Source organism: Triturus cristatus, chromosome 7 (genome assembly GCF_964204655.1).
Source record: "Triturus cristatus chromosome 7, aTriCri1.1, whole genome shotgun sequence".
Lineage (NCBI taxonomy): Eukaryota > Metazoa > Chordata > Amphibia > Caudata > Salamandridae > Triturus > Triturus cristatus.
Genome location: NC_140590.1, coordinates 1,512,219,783 through 1,512,236,666, shown reverse-complemented (window position 1 = coordinate 1,512,236,666; position 16,884 = coordinate 1,512,219,783). Strand labels below are relative to the sequence as shown.

The window sequence follows — 16,884 nt, the reverse complement described above, 5'->3', positions numbered from 1 at the left end:
GTCAAAATGTGTGCTGCAATCCACAGGTGACATTGAACCGTCCATGACATGGGTGCAGATTTTACAAAATGTAATATGGCTGTGCCGGACAGTTAAATAGGCCAATCAGGGCTTAGCCAATTTCTACATGTTTTAGTGGTCAGAACACATACATTGGGCACTGGACAGCAGTGCCCTAGAGTACAGTCTAAAAAACAAAAGATTAGCAAAAATGGGGTGACCACACAAAAAGGGGCATTTTCTCACAAACAGCAACATCTAATAACGAGTATTCTGCAGGGTTATAAACAAAGACATATTTGCTGAAGAGACACGGCTTCTCTTTTGCCTGACTTTATAACTTAAATGATCGGGCAATAGATACTCTGAAACTGCGTTGCTTTCAGGATATAGGGGAATTGTTTTCGAAGTGTGTAGAGGCTGGCCAAATACGAACAAGGTTACCTCTTTGGTAATGAAGCAGCTGACCTACATGCCTGTTCAGATTTATTCCTACGACAGACTATCTACCCTGCAAACTCACTGGCAGTGGCTATTCAATTCTTCAACAGCCCTCAAAAGGGCTGTTCAGCTATTCGGCGTTCTAAGCAGACTTAGGATAGCCTGTACCAAAGCAGCAATCTTTTTAGAGAAGTGGAGGTTGGGATTGGTGCATGCCCTAGACCACTTAAGCATCCAGAAGAACTCAGTAAATTCTACAGCCTCTGTTGCCAAAGTACCGTGGCAATAAACATACAACTGAACAAAAGAAACTGAGAGAAAGGGGAGGGAGAGAAGAGTGACTGATTGCTGAGGCTCAGAAAAGTTGCACTGAAGATCAACGTCCTGCCTGCTTCAGTGCAACAAATTATGCAAATAATTAGAAATGGCTGCCCGATACCAGAGGTACAAAGCAAGCACTGAGGGAATATTATTAACCCAAGGTGAGGAAGCCTTTAGAGAGATGACATGTTCAAAAACTACATATGAAATCTAAATATTCGGCACTGCTGTAGTGGAAAATCTGTTCTATAATGAGTAAAAAAACAGTTCAAATCAATAAAATCAATAAAAATAAAGAGCAAAGAGTACATGATTTGCTTATATTTTTAGAGAGTGGAATTGAGGCCCGGTGAATGGGAATCGTTAGATGTCACAGGCCACGGAGGAAATATTTCAGCAATTTTTTTAGGTGGGGCCTGCAGACAGCGCGCTTGCTGTCACTTGCCTATCTCGAAAAAAGGGGCCTCTAGCCCGCCCACCACTTACCATTCGTTGGCATCATTATCACTCTTTGCTACCTTCTCATTCGACAGCGTGTGCTGTGTCACTTCAGTTCCTTGTGTGGAGCATGGACCAAGTACAGATTGATTAACTTATTTTTGTTTGCCATTTTTATATAGTGCGATCATGGCCCCATCCGAAGGTACAGAGTACATGAGCACCAGTTACATTACACAAGTTCACAGTAGAATTTTTTTAGGCACGGGAGATCAACTGATTTGCCAAGGATGACTATGTTGAGCCAGCGTCGAGACTCAAACCTGGTTCTCTTTTCTTTGTGATGGTCAGTGCGGTTTTGTGGCGGAAAAAACCCCACAATGTTCCGATATTTGCACTCTTTTTAGGGCTGCACTTTCCCCACACTTTTTATGAATGTTTCTAAAGGTTCGCGCCCAGATGTCAGATCCGTGGTGCTACTGCCTCCTCTCACAAATAAGCTGTAGACACACCTCTATTTTTTCTCTTTGGTGCTAGCTCAAACTCCTGTATTTAGAGTAGCTTTGAGTCAGGGACCTTTCAGTGCGTTGCACCGTTGTACACAAAAGTACCTTCTATTACGTGGAATATTATCCAATGGGGGCAACCATTACCTGCATTTGCGTAAGAATGACTTGCCCATGGTCTCTTTAACCGTCAAGGTGTTAACCCTTTCTCAGGATCACCATGGTATACACTTTCTCTCATATCATTCATCTCTGCAGGATTGGTACTTCACCCACTTTCAACATTCGTCCATATGATCCGTCCCCCGAAGCACATTAAATCCACTCTATGCGGCTCACCAGCCCTTGGCAAAAAAAGCCAACTTAAATAACCAAATCATGAGTGAGCGGGCACATGGGAGAGCAGCAGACTGCAGCGCCTTTGGATTTCTGCCATTTATCTTGCCATTCAATAAACTCTTTTGTGGGAAGCACTCTGCGTCATTTCATCACCACAGGGATCTCTGAACCTTTTCACTCACCAGCTGCAAGCCACTGTGGGAAAGCAACAACCCTATATGGACACCTTTGTTTTACCTCTTTGATACTTTTTGTAACCCAAAAATCTAATTTTGGCAAACGTTGAGCTGTCACGGAGGGGCGTCTCAGTTTTCCCCAAAATCAGGGAACAAACAAACGGAGTGTGATAATTAAAATCTAACTGATGTTGTAAAATTGGAATAACTACAATTTTGAACTTTCGCAAAGGTCAAATGAAAAACTGTGCAACTATGAGAAGTTCCGTCAAAATAGTGACGTATTTTACAATTTATAATGCACATGTGCATATATAATACTAACAAAATGATTTTGGATACAAATTTGGAGAAATCAGTATGCGTCGTTCTGCTGAGCGAAGCCACTCCAATGGTGAAAATAACACCTTGCAGCCCCCTACTGAACTGCTAATTAATTATACATATGCAAATTAAAGTTAGTAAACCATGATTACTCTGTCCCACAGAGTCAGAATAGGCTAACCAGATTCCTGAATTGTTAGAGACAGCGCCTGAATTGCAGTTAAATCACAGTAATAACCAGAACAATAATATGTTGTTGGGGGAAATGAGACTTCGAGTACGGCAGCGCAAAGCTTACCAATGTAGGAACACAAAGTGGGAGCGCTCCAAGGACTTGGCAAGGAAAGCATTCTAGATAAGGTGACTTAGAAAGCCTCATTTCTTGGTAGGACAACAATCAAATGATTAGAACCATTATTACTCAGCTAGGTTTTATGATGGGGTGGTTCAATTTCAGCGGTGCAATTTTTATTTTGTATTCAAGTTTCACCCAACTAACATGTGTCATAGAAGTATAGGGTCAAAATACGGGTTTATATAAAGCACTTACAAATGCCTGGATCGCGGAATAAAGCGCTAATGAAAACAAGTTGTTTCATAAAACCTAGTGACAGCATGCATGGGCAAAGCCAATTTGTCTGGTATTAGCCACCAGCCTTCTGGCAATTCTTGTTTTGTTACCATGTTTTTTTAAAAACTTATTGTTTGGGAAAATTCCAGGCCCCAATCAATATATAAAAATGTGCTACAGACAAAAAAGTTTTTTAAATCTAAAAAAACGCACACATTACCATAGAACTCTGTTACTGATGGGAGCTACTATGTGTGTGGATGTGTTCCTTGTGAAAGGGCAGCATGACATAACTCCTTGTAAAGTCAGCCAATCGCTGAAGAGGGATGATGATTTGCCCCTTAATGCATGCTGGAGAGGGTGGAAGAAAAATACGAATGACACCAACCATAGATTAATGGATGAAGTCTGGCTAAAACCCCTATAAGTAACTGTGTTATACAAATGATTTATTAAAATCAGAAGGTCTTGGCTAAAATAGTCCTAAAAGTAAATCAGTCATGTCTGGCATAGTATACAAGCTTATTGCCTTTGAGAAAGATAGCAAGCATGAATGAGAGAAGGAGAGAATGAAAGAGAAAGACAAGTAGACAGGAAAGATAGCAAGCATGAATAAAAAGAGAATTAATAAAGAAAGAATAAAAGAAAGGAGGAGACAAAAAGATAGAGAGTAAGGAAAGAGAAAGAAGGAAAGAAACAAAGAAAACAAGCATTTGCAATGCAATAGGTCTTGCATTACTAAAAGTTTGAGTTATTGGTGTTGCAGAATTATTTGCAAAGCCAATAGCTCGAACTTTCAGTAATGCGAGACTTATTGCTTTACTTTTAATGTTATAAGTAAAGCGCGGGTGCCGTGATTGTACCAAAAGTAAAGCATTTGCAATGCAATAAGTCTCGCATTACTGAAAGTTCGAGCTATTTACCAAAAGTAAAGAAATAGAAAAAAAAAATCAATTTCTTTACCTTTGGTATAATCGCGGCCCCAGTGCTTTACTTTTGATGTTATAAGTAAAGCGCGGGTGCCGAAATTATACCAAAAGTAACGGAATAGAAATTATATCATCAAAAGTAAAGCGCGGGTGCCGCGCTTATACCAAAAGTAAAGAAAAACAAGTGTCACGCACGTCACGCCTGTGTCTGGGCACAATCATAGCTCCTCCCACGGCCTATTGGTATCCATTACGCGCTTGGTGCGCGTAATAGACACCAATAGGCCATGGGAGGAGCTATGCGCGCACCTCGGGCCAATTGCGTGCAGTCTTTTAGAATAAGACGCACGCAAAGGCCAATGGGGGAGCTGAAAAGGAAACGCACACGCATGAGCGTGTGCGATTCCTAGGTCAGCTTGATTTCCCCGTTTTTCACCTACTAAAGGTCACGCGACCTGCGCGAGCACTGCTGTGCAGTGCAACGCAGGTCGCGAGACCTAAAAAGAAGGAAATAAAGGAGGAAGAAAAAGAAGAATAAAGCGAAAGAAATAAGAAAAGAAAGAAAAAAAGACAAGAGAAAAAAGAAAAAGGAGAGGAAAGAAGTAAAACGAGGATAACAATGTTTAACAGGTTGTAAATAGAAACAAATTTGATATTTTGTGAAATAGCAGCAGTCAGAAAAAAAAAAAAACTCTCCAAAAGAACTTTACGACAACATTGGCAGGAGATGGGGCCTGATAAAGATGGAAATGTCCCAAGTGTTCACATCAAAAGCACTGTTATCACATCAGCCTCTAAAAACACGAAGGAAACATTAAATTAATTAGAGGTAAAAAAAAGCATGGTACTGAAAGGAACCAGCTTACGTGCAGAGGGGCTCCTTGTGAAAGAGCAAAATGCAGTCACTCAAAGTGAAGTTAACCAGTGGCTTAAGCAGCCTAACCCACTGTCCCATGCTATAATGGGTGGAAACAAACACGAATGACAAAACAGACCAATGGATGAAGAGAGGAGGCTGTAAGTCCCTATATGTAAGAATATTATACATATTTTATTGAAATCAAAAAGGTCTGGTCTTAAGCCAGAACTAAAAATGGCAACCTGGCCTTCAATCATGGTTTGAAGAGACACACAATGTCTTGCTGCAGCATGGATAGGACATCCATGCTGCAGCAAGACAATGTGTGTCTCTTCAAACCATGATTGAAGGCCAGGTTGCCATGTATTACATTTCCTAAGGCTCTCCAGTAATGAATAGCGACAAAGCAGCCCCCTTGCTATGCAGTGATCTGACTCAAAATGTCAACATTCAGGGCTTAGATCACTTTTTGAGAGTGTATATATTCTATGATGAAAAGCACCTATTTTTTAAAATGAACCTTTCCACATTTAAAAAGAGGTGGCAGCCCCCATCCCTTTAAGAGAAGGGTACTGAGCCCTGCATAACTACCTATGCTTTTTAGCAAATGTAGTCTGACTTGTAATGTTGCGTCTAAGAATAGAAATCTGGTCTTTAAATGCCAGCACAAATAGTGCTAAAAAATACAAAATGATATGAAGAGGTCACAAGGCGTGCATAACTAAACTAATAAAGATGCACCATTGATGCTTACCTTGAAACGATTGCGTAAAACATTCCCAAGGATATTAATGAAATTCCAACATGAAAGGAAACTCCCACGGCTCCATACTCCTTAAAAACAGTTTTAAGTTGCTGGGACTTGTTGAGCTTCTTTTCATCTTGTACTGGTTCCGTGGTTTCTTTTTCAGAGGATGCCCTGGTTTCCTAGGAGAAATAAATAAAATTTGGTGAAATACTCAGATTAATAATTAGTACTTCTTCACAGAATTCAGGTACAAAGAGCTAGATTAGATTTCAAGTGATAAAAGACATGCAGCATTTATATTCGTGCTACATACATACTATTGTGTAGTCAGGTCACTTTATGTCAGATTATATTTTCCAGTGTTTGTTCCCCTCAATTAGTTTCTTGGTGCTTGGAGGAGCTATCAAAAAAACAAAGGAGGGAGTGAAGAGGTCCTGCTCACAGGAGCGGGCGGAGGTGGATACATCCTCCTCAAGTCAATATATATAAAGCAAAAAAGAACCACCCACAGATTGATGTAAATAGCTCTGTACTTCCAGATTACGTATGTTTCCTACAGTGGTAGAGAAACGCATAGTCTTTGTTTAAATACCCCTCACACACCAAAAGGGCCCTTGGTGTCATGCTTCATCATAGGGGTCTTCCCGCTCCGCTGCAGGGTGGGGTGTGCTACAACCTACGACTACGCGGGAGCACTGTTTTTGTAAAAGACTATGTGTCGTGTAGGGAAATGAGTGGATGGGTCAGGAGTGAATGAGAAGTTAAAATTAAAAAATACCTGGTTCGTTGGACTAAATTCTTTTTAAATATTCCTTTGACCTGGTATTATTAAAAATGGGGAAAAAGAGGTGTATTGCCTCAATGAGCTGTTCCTCCTATGTCTGTCAACATGTTTCGAAACCCTGCCCTGGCTTCTTCTTCAGGACCAAAAGGATCCCTTCTACACTCACTGCGTAATACGGAGCGATATTTATAAGGTATCTTATAAGTAGTGTGAATACATGTAGCGATTACTATGTGAAGAGCATGCCAAATGACCATGCATTGTATAGAATACCTAAATAGGTATACTATTGTATGATTTGATTCCTAAAGAGATGATGCCCCATGAGCCTTTTAACGGGGTGGGAAGGGTGCCTATAGTCACACTTACTCCAAGGACACTGCCTCACTATGTCTGGACTCCCCGCGGCTTGTTCCTTATAAATATCGCTCTTTTCCCCCCATTTTTAATAATACCAGATCAAAGGAATATTTAAGTTGTTTTTAGTCCAATGAGCCAGGTATTTTTTAATTTTAACTTCGCATTCACTCCTGACCCTTCCACTCACTTCCCTACATGACACAGTCTTTTACAAAAACAGTGCTCCCACGTAGTCGGAGGTTGTAGCACACCCCGTCCCGCAGCGGGGCGGGAAGACCCCTATGATGAAGCATGACACCAAGGGCCCTTTTGGTGTGTGAGGGGTATTTAAACAAAGGCTTGGAAGAGCTAGCCTATGTCACTACCCAATGGCCTAACGTTAGCACTAAAACCCCCTCCCTGTCATCACCACCTCCTCAGAAAAGTTTAAGGCAATTAACAGTGTACCTGTATCAATGAAGCGCTTTGACATCTCCAGCACAAATCACCAGCCATAAAAACACAGGTCTTGTAAAAGATTAGTACTAAATTGGTCAAAATGTTCCTTACCACCAATACCACTACTAGGAACCGGAAGATCAACCTCTAATTCTATGCCCAAGCGACCAACTCCAGACCATCCTAACTTCAGCACCTTAGGGTGCAAAAGGGGCCCAACACTAGCAAAGATCCACTATCAACCACCAATCTAAATTGCAATACTAAAACATACAAAAGGATAACCAAGTGCGAATATATACGGCGCTCAGCGGTTTTAAAATCCCTGATATTTTATGCAATAAAAATTGGTTTTAAGTAACGTCTACTCAAACCAGCATGAACAGCACAAAATAAGATAAGTGCTGCGTGCTTTGCATCGATACACCATCACAGGCAGAGGGGGTATTACATGAAGGACATTTATTCATATCAGGAAAGGCAACCAAGTAATGAACGGTGCTCAGCCGCAGTCTGGTTAGGACAAAATGGTGCTGGCGATTGGTTACCCAGGCCAGGTGTGATTGGTAGCAGTCTGGCAAATCATTAGATTAATGTCTTAACTGTTTGCTTCCTGGATTTGTCACACATTTTTTGCTCCAGTCTAGAATTCATAAAGGAGGCCCTTAGAACACTCTTCTCAATAGAAAGGATACTTTTGAGGTCACTTGAAACAGGTAGATCAAATAGACTAAAATAATTATTTATACAAGACAAACAGGGACTCGTAAGAGTACAGTCTAATACGATGCAGTCTAAAATGATAGACTTTGTAAAACTGGTTTCGGTTTTTGTCCATATAGACTGCCATAATAATAAGGGTTTTAAAGCTAGAATGTCCTCCAGATAGCGCAAGCCTGTTTCCTTATGAGCTATAAAAGATAATGCAGATCTAGGTACACACAACAAACGTTTGAAGAAACAAGTCTCCTCTGTCTAAAGGGATTTATCTGGGTGTATAAACCCATAGCCCTCACCCATAGATAGCAGCTGATACACCTCTCGCTTTTTATATTTCGACCATCTCCTTAAGTGGCTGATTACCGATTTTACGGTACTCCCAACATATTCGACTCCATTTCAACTGAGTATTTGAAACATGCTGTGCCCATGATAAAGTGTTAGAAAAGAAAATACCTAGATAACAAAAGGAATTTACACTTGGAATTGGGAAACACTCAATATAAAAAGGTCCTGCACTTCTGCACCTTTTCCCTGCACACCATCATGAATGTTTTTTCCTTGCTAATTTTCATTCGCCTAGATGCCATGAAATACCCCAAAAGTCCATTAATCTTTGTAAGCCGGCCGGTGTCCTGGATAACAGGATAGCGTCGTCGGCATACAATAGTATTGGCACCGAGCTGCCATTGACAATACGTGCATCGGCCTGAAAAGTCTGCAGGGTGTCATCCACCCCATTAATGAAGATTGAAAACAAGAAAGGCACCAGTACGCACCCCTGTCTGATACCTCTCTTGACCTTAAACAGACAAACATTACCCATTGGGGCCATACCACACCACAGCCAGCAGGTTTACATATATGCTTGTAAGGAAGCTAATAATATTCTTCAGGGCATCCAGGGAGATCAAAGTAGACCAGAGTATCGAGTGGTCCACCAGATCAAAGGCGCTGCTTAGGTCCTCAAAGCATAAATGAAGAGACTGTTTTAGCTTTAGTGTACTTCCCTATAAGCAATTCAATATTTACACGTTGCTCTACAGTCCCCCGTCCTCTAAACCCATACGGTGTCCAAGATATGATGGAATTATTTTCAGCCCAGTACTCTAGTCTTTGCAGAAGGACTTTTTCTATCAGTTTAGAAGAAGAATCCATGAGGAAAATAGGCCGATAACATTTCAGGTCATATTTGTTCCCCTGTTTAAAAATGAGAATTATAGTTGAAATAGCCCAGGAAGGGGGAATCAAGCCCCCAACAGCTGCATTGAGTACAAGTCAAAATGGGACCTCACAGTTCCAGCTCAGATTTAAAAGCATCTACAGGGACCACATCTGACCCTGGTGCTTTCCCTTCAGCACTCGTAATTATGGCAAGAAAGACCTCCTCTAAAGTGATGTGTATGGGACCCAAGACTTAGTTGATACTCCCTTGTACGGTGAATTGTCTACCATATGGGAATGATCCTCGGACGTCTGAAATGTGATGGCAGGCGCACTAGTGATAACGAAACGAATGTCATTGCAGCTGGTTTTTTTCTTGCAATGTCTGATAATACAGAGGGTATCTGATTCGTTCTGTGCCGATTCCTCAGACTCTGGGACCTGCCCAGGATCAACCCGTGTCAGCCCGATCTATAGTGCACTACTGGCCTGGTGCTGCAGCGTGTCCACTGAGCGGACACAAGGTGAGTTTAAGAGTCAGCCGAAAACCAGATCCTGTTCCTGCTTCTTATTCTGCTGTTGATCTCGAACTGCCGGCAATTACCATTCATAGACCTGACAACTCAATGTGGCGCAGCGGCCAGAGATGCTGACTCGAGCGCTGGGGATCCCGGTTCGAGTCTCGGCAGTGCAGCATCCTGCTAGAATCTTTACCTTGAAGACTCAGCCTGGAAGGGGATCTTTCGTAAGAGTCTGTGGCTGGGTAGAAGCTGCTTTGTTTAGCTATATACCACCAGTGTTGAGATGGCGCGGACATATCCGTGTCTGAATGAATTGCCTGCTCCTGTTTGCGGTTGGACGTTTTCTTCTGCAAAACCATGACAGCAATAAGACTTAACTACTCGTTCAAGATGGTCGCCACCTTGAAACTGCGCCGGGAAGTGTCAATGTGTTTGTTTTAACCCGAACGTCTTCTGTTTAACGAGTACGTTGTATTGCAAGAAAACAAAACTACAGTAAAGAACGTTTGAGGAGGTAATGCCGTGGATTTATTACGGTTCTGCATATTTTTATTTCGGAGTGAAAGAGGAGCCATTTTCAGCAGAGGCATATTCTTTACACGGATACATGTGAGTGGAGAGCAGCGCAGAAACGTAGAGAGTGGTGAAGATTTCACTTACTTGACGGGCAAAAAGCAAAGTGCCTGCAGCTGAAGTAATGATGCTCCGGAAACAGGAAAAAGAGTACTCCGGAACAAGAGAGTAAAAATGAAAGTGGAGGGTAACTGTAGTTGGTCGGTGCTGCTCTTAGAAAAACAGAAGTGAGGTATCGCCGCTTTAACCATTTAGCAAATGCAAAAACAACAGTTGATGGACAGAATGCAGAACAATGTCATACATTCACCCCAGTACAGAGATCTGGGACTTAATCCATCGTTTTTTTGCTCACCATGCCGTTCCAGTTTGAACCCAGCCATATGCAAATCAGTCTTGACCCTGTGCCTCATAGGTACAGTCCAGCCCAAACTGCCAAGCCAGATCCTCCCTGGACTGGAAACAAGCATCCTAGGACCTGTTTCGGGGTTTCACCCCTCTTCAGCCAGGATAGCTTGATTCCAGTGGCATGGAGAGCACGGGACCCACGTCTGGGCATACCCTTCCCACTCGGGGTGACAAATGCAAAAACAACAGTTGGACAGAATGCAGAACAATGTCATACATTCACCCCAGTACAGAGATCTGGGCCTAAACCCATCATTTTTTTGCTCACCATGCAGTTTCAGTTTGAACCCAGCCATATGCAAATAACGATGGATTAAACCCAGATCTGTGACTGGGGGTGAATGTTTTGCCAATCTGTAACATTCCGTCCATCATCTTGTGCGTTTTGCTTTTAACCATTTAGCAAGCAGCAAAGAAGAGCAACTGATGGATTGAACCAATGGGAAGGCAGGAGGAATATGTCATTATCAAGTCCTTTTCCCTTACTACAGGTCATTCTGACAGCACATGCACTGTCTAGGCTCGACCTAAAAGGCTGTTTTTCCTCCAGGTAGGTGCAGACAACGACCTGGTAATGCCTCACAGTTGATGTAGATTGCTGATGGGACTATGCAAGTAAAGCAATGTGCCGTATGGTTTCTGCCTCTTTGTCTTTAATAAGATGTAGATTGCCTTGTCGCAAGCTGGGAAGATTGTTATTTTCATTGATTTGTTAGAATGAAAGAGCTGTTATTTTCATTGATTTGTTAGAATGAAAGAGCATCTTTAAGAAAGAGCATTCACAGAAGAAAAAAATCCCATTACAAAGAGGTCATGCAGAGGACCAGTGTCTGCTTTAAAACGTAAGCCAAACGCATGATTTTCCAAACGTTTGATGACCCGGAATAATTAAAGAATTTTAACTCTTCCGTGCTTATGACGGAACCACGCCGTCATGAGCCACGGTTGCCGTGTGCTCATGACGGAGTGGTTCCGTCATGCTGCGGCCGTTGGCGGCCGCGCCGCCCACGCGGCGCTAATTCCCCGCCTGTGCGGGCGATTAGCGCTGTGGGCGGAGTCATGACGAAACCACTCCGTCATGAGCACAGCCCAACCGTGGCTCATGACGGAGTGGCTCCGTCATGAGCAACGCGCCACCGCGCTGCCCCCCCGTGCCCCCCAGCGCTGCGGCGGAATTTCCGCCGCAGCGAAGGGGTTAAAAGTCAATTTTTTCCGTTGCAAATTGCGAACACTCCGGTATTCCCTTGAAAGCAGCAGTACAAAAGGCAAGTCAAAACGTCACAATCAAAACACCAAATGTAGATTTTTCATCTGTCCTATCCGTTATAAATCTTTGTGTAGGCCTATCGTCGAGGTAACACCAAGTCATATGTGACACAGTCAGGCTGCTCAGTTTTTATTTGTCAACATAACTTCGCGTTCTGGGACTTGTTGACTTGCTGTTAACATCAAGCACCAAAGCATGTTATGAGCCCCATTGATATGACTAGACTAAGTGTAGGCATGACAAGTGGTATGTGGTCAACTGGCACCCATGCAAAAGTGCAGGTGTGCGATTTATATTTGCTGTTTGCATACATGGATTCCGAGATGTATGGAGAACGTATGTGTATTGTCTGCATGTGCCTGCCTCCGTTAGCGCAGTGAAGCCTACCTGTCTTACTTTAACTACATGTGCACGTTTCATTATGGTGCGCGCCTTGGAGAGCCTCACCTAATGTCTTAGCCATGGTCTGTTAGGAGAATATGTCTGTGAAAGGAACGGAGGATGCAGCTAGCCCTGGTATGATCTGGTCTGTGGTCTAATAAGGTGGCCACCTCCTTGTTTACTGATACCTAGCTAATCACTTGCATACCAAATATAGCAAACAAGGAGATGAGGGTTCATAGTCTTTGCTTGCATTATGCCCCATGGCATCGCGGCTATGCCACGTCTTTTTTCTTCGCAACTAAACAAACAAATGACAGTTTAGCTCTCTGTGCAAATAAATAGTGTATACTATTGCAACAAGCATTTGCAATGCAATAGGTCTCGCATTTGCAAGAGTTTAAGCTATTGACATTGTAAATGACAATGCCTTTTATCGGTTTTGAAAATTAACACATAAATAAAAGGCATTGTCGTGTACAATGCCAATAGCTCAACTTTTGTAAATGCAAGACCCATTTCATTTAAAAGAAGCGGCCGCCATTGTCCCGGGCTGCTTGGAAAGAGAAAGCGCGCATGGCGCGCTCAATGTTGCAGGAAAGCATATAGTGAGTGCAGTAGGAGAAACTCATTAAAGAAAATAGTGCTTACAGACTAAATAAGACATACCGTGTAACAATAGATGTAAAAGGGCCAGTCCTCACTGGAGGTTACAAATGAAGACAAGTCGGTACTAAGGAGGGACTTACAAGCTTATTAACGAATCAAAAGCCAACATTTACAAAGGACAATGACACAAGCCAATGACAAATATAGGTGGAGAGTGTGCGGAGCTTGAAGTCCATACTCCAATACAGCAAGCCTCGCAGAGCAGCACATACGCTGCCCAGGCTCGACCTAAAAAGACAAGTCGTTAATATTTGGGGACAGCATTCCCAGAGAGTGCAGTTAAAAGGCAATAATGTGTTATGGGAGACATTGCCAACTAACCAACATGAACCCTTCAGTCACCAGTTTTGGTGACAATATCGGTCACAGTGACCTTATTTTATGCTCACTGATGTTTCATATCATTACACCTGTCTTCATGACTCAACAAGATTGACAGTGGTGCATGGAAGCGCACCTGCAGAGCACCTCGAATTGTTCAGAAAACCCTTTAACAGTGGTTATGAACCAATGATTTGACCAGCCATGGTCATGTGGCTCTATATACGATATGGGGTGATACCCGAAACCAGTCCCAGGAACAATGGATTTAACCCAGATCTCTTGACTATGGGTGAGTGTTTGAAAAGTTTAGCACTCCATCCATCATCTTGTGGGGTTTGCTGGATGTGTTCAGGACAATAAACGTGAAGCAACATATACAACAATGGTCAAAATGAATGCAAACTCAAAAAATACAGTGTTCACAGCAAGGGTCAAAATCAAGGAACAATGAAAGAATATAATGCTGTACTTATTTAAGCCTTATTGCACCTGGTCAGATTCTCAACAACGGTTAAGGTCCTCTTCAAAGTGCATTAGCCACCAGTAACTGCCCATCCGCAATTATGGCCCAAGCAAAAAGTCCATGTGCATAATGAAAGGGAAGGGAAATTAACTGCTGTCAACACCAACAGCATGTGTGCAGGAAGGCAAATCGCACCAGTTCCAATACACGGGCAAACAGATCAGCCTCCCTGCCTTCCACATGACCCTGCTTCGTGCTCTCACTGAATTAAAATAGAGGAAAATCAGCAGTGCCATCTTTTTAAGCTTTCTAACTGGATGAGCCAATCTAAAAAATCCATACAAGGTTCAAATATATAAATGCATACTAAAGATGTACAATGATGGTGAAGATTGTTGGAAACCAGCAGTATACCGTCTTCATGCTATTACACAAATACATTCATAAACGTCTCGAGAAGCATGCTGCTTGCATGCTAAATGTATAGGCATTGGCTCTCTCTTTTGCAGCATACAGAGGTGAGGTACACAAAGCATCTTCTCAACTTTAAGGGTGGCAATGGAGGAGGGGATACTAAGCATTATGCACATGCTGTGTTGCGTGTAGCTAGGTTCATGCCATACCAGGACAGGTCACGTGTCCCAATCAAACCAATAACAAGTTACACTTAGTTATTTCATGCACAGGTTTTGCTGCTTAAGCACATGGCATGTATATATATATATATATATATATATATATATATATATATAGTCACCTTACAGCGGCCTCTTTTCATGTATTTTCCCTGATATTATTATAAACGTTGCATTCGGCAAGCTCAAATCCATGCAATCTTCCATACCTTGCAAAACATATATACAGTGTCGCTTTACATAAAACTGACTCAATTTGAAAAAACATGGGCCACTTTTCTTTTATATTTAATTGACAAATTATGACACTTTTTGGTGCCCGGACCTACTTTCTGCTCCAGTCAGACCCTGCTAAAAGGACACATGGGGCAAGTGCAGACTGCGAGTGCTGGTTTAGGATGCTGATGGAAAATAACCCCCTCGTGGGCACTTTAGAGCACTATGTTACGCATCGAGAAAACAGACTTCGAGGCAGTTAGGTACTGGTTGTACTGCTGTAGGGGGGGGGGGGGGGGGGGGGGGGAGTACAGCAGCGTTATTACCCCTCCATACAATGTGATGGCAACGGCTCTTCTCACCAAAGATGGAATAACATCAAACTCGGAACTCCGCCTCACCACAATGAAAAGCGTCAAATATCGTATTCGGACTCCAGTTCTCATACTATAAACTAGAATGTTTCCATATTACCTGATTGGAGCACAGCAGGCACACGTCGTATTCTAGGTAAAGATGTGGCTTAAAAGGACTTGGCGCATCAAAAACAGTATCTTGTGAACACACGATTCAAGAACCTTTTGATAAGATGTACTTATCCTCTGCCGCGCACATATTGTACATTTACAACACGTATGTGCCAGGAATGGTACTATGTCATACATTTTATGTCTGGTCTCTTCCTGCAACGGACTCTGGTGTCACCCTAGCATGCTGTGCGCTATAAACACCCACACAAATAAAGGATAAACATCCCGAGATGTGTTGAATGCCAACTGGCTGCTGGAGTAGGTACAGCATTAATTTGACGGCTGGCACAACCAGTCACCAATGTACAGTTCAGAATACCGGAAAGCAGTGGTATTAGTAGTGCGTCGTCAGCTTAAGGGCTGTGTCTGGGGGGGGGGGGGGGCTGTATAATCGAGGGCAACAGAGGCCCACTAAGTGCCTTTAGGTCGTCACTCACTGCCTACTACTGTGCACTAAACACTACTTAACCTCGGTTCTGGCTTTACAGTAGGATTCTCAGCCCCACCCTGTGCCTGCCAAACCCACCACCCATGCTGGAAGAAGTAAGGTTGCTTTTAAAAGCCTCAGCCTCCCCTTAAACAAGTCCCATCACACAAAACTGTACTTCCAAAGCAGACTACCTCCTGAAATGATAAAAACGAAACGGGGGTTTGTGAGCTACACCTGTGAATTCCCAAATCTGCGACTTTCAGCCCCTGTCCTTGTGCTGCACCAGGCTTCACTCTACAGACCTCTTTACCATAGGCTGCTCCAGAGGGCGCCTGCACTGCTGCTGTGTGCCCCACAGAGCAAGCTTTATTCTGCTTGGGGTAGGCAAATTGATACTATCTTTTGCCAATCTATGCAGGGTTGGTTAGAGTAGTATATAGCGGCGAGAAGCAAATCATCATATAGTGTAGCACCAGTGTGGCAATGAACTAAGTACTCAACTAAGGGGTGCGCCCACACTGAACAACATTGAAATAACAAAAGACCAGGCAACCAACACTTAATATCAAGTTAATTTCACATCTCGTGTTTTGGGGGAAGGGGGCACTAGAAATCAGTCTAATGAGATGCATCGCGCTGCAGTCGATGTCCATTGCAGGTCACAGGAACTTCTCAGCATCATACCGGCTTCCGCCTGGCACTCGCTCTCCCCTTTTTGACATCCGAGCTGCCGAGTAAATGAGTGCTCAGCGGATAATTAAGAGATGCTGTGCACGAGCAAAAGATCCAGTCCGGGTGGGTGGGGGCCTAAAGGATACAGGGCGGGACAAAATAAGCCTAATTTTCAATCGGACGCTTGCGTTGAGCATAAAGGATGACGGCAGTCAATAAGAATCATGGGCGGAGCTTCCACTCTACTTTCAAAATTGCCTCGATTACAATAGATCTCACAGAGCGAGCAGCGCATGCGCTGCAACGCTAGGCGAGGCCTAAAAAGGAAGCATGCTAATACTCCATAGACAAAAACTACGTGTGTGTCTCCTCAACAACACATTCAGCAGTATTGACAACAGAAGAATGCTGAGTTAATGGGATAGGAGGTGTGGACAAATGCCTCCATCTTAGCACTTCTATTACGATTCTGAGGTAAATCCAACACTTTATTCTTCAGGAATATCCACCCAGAGACACGCCAACATTATTCACTATACGAAAGTACTGCAGAGTTGCTAAAGGAGCAAGAAATAAACCTAAACAAAAAGTGCCAAACCCCATTTTTAGGGCACTTTAAGGCACAAATAAAAGATCAAGAGGCGGGCACCTTTATATACAAAAAAGTGTGTAATCTG

At 42.9% G+C, this 16,884-nt stretch overlaps 1 protein-coding gene across 1 annotated transcript in view; it reads right to left on the bottom strand.

Annotated features, from left to right (window-relative positions):
- The window catches only part of MIMS2 (mitochondrial inner membrane scaffold 2), a 103,524-nt gene that overhangs the window by 36,628 nt on the left and 50,012 nt on the right, over window positions 1–16,884 (bottom strand). The window contains exon 2 of the mRNA XM_085619264.1: window positions 5,659–5,831. Coding sequence (XP_085475390.1) covers window positions 5,659–5,831 — 173 coding nt within the window. The remainder of the gene's footprint in view (window positions 1–5,658; window positions 5,832–16,884) is intronic.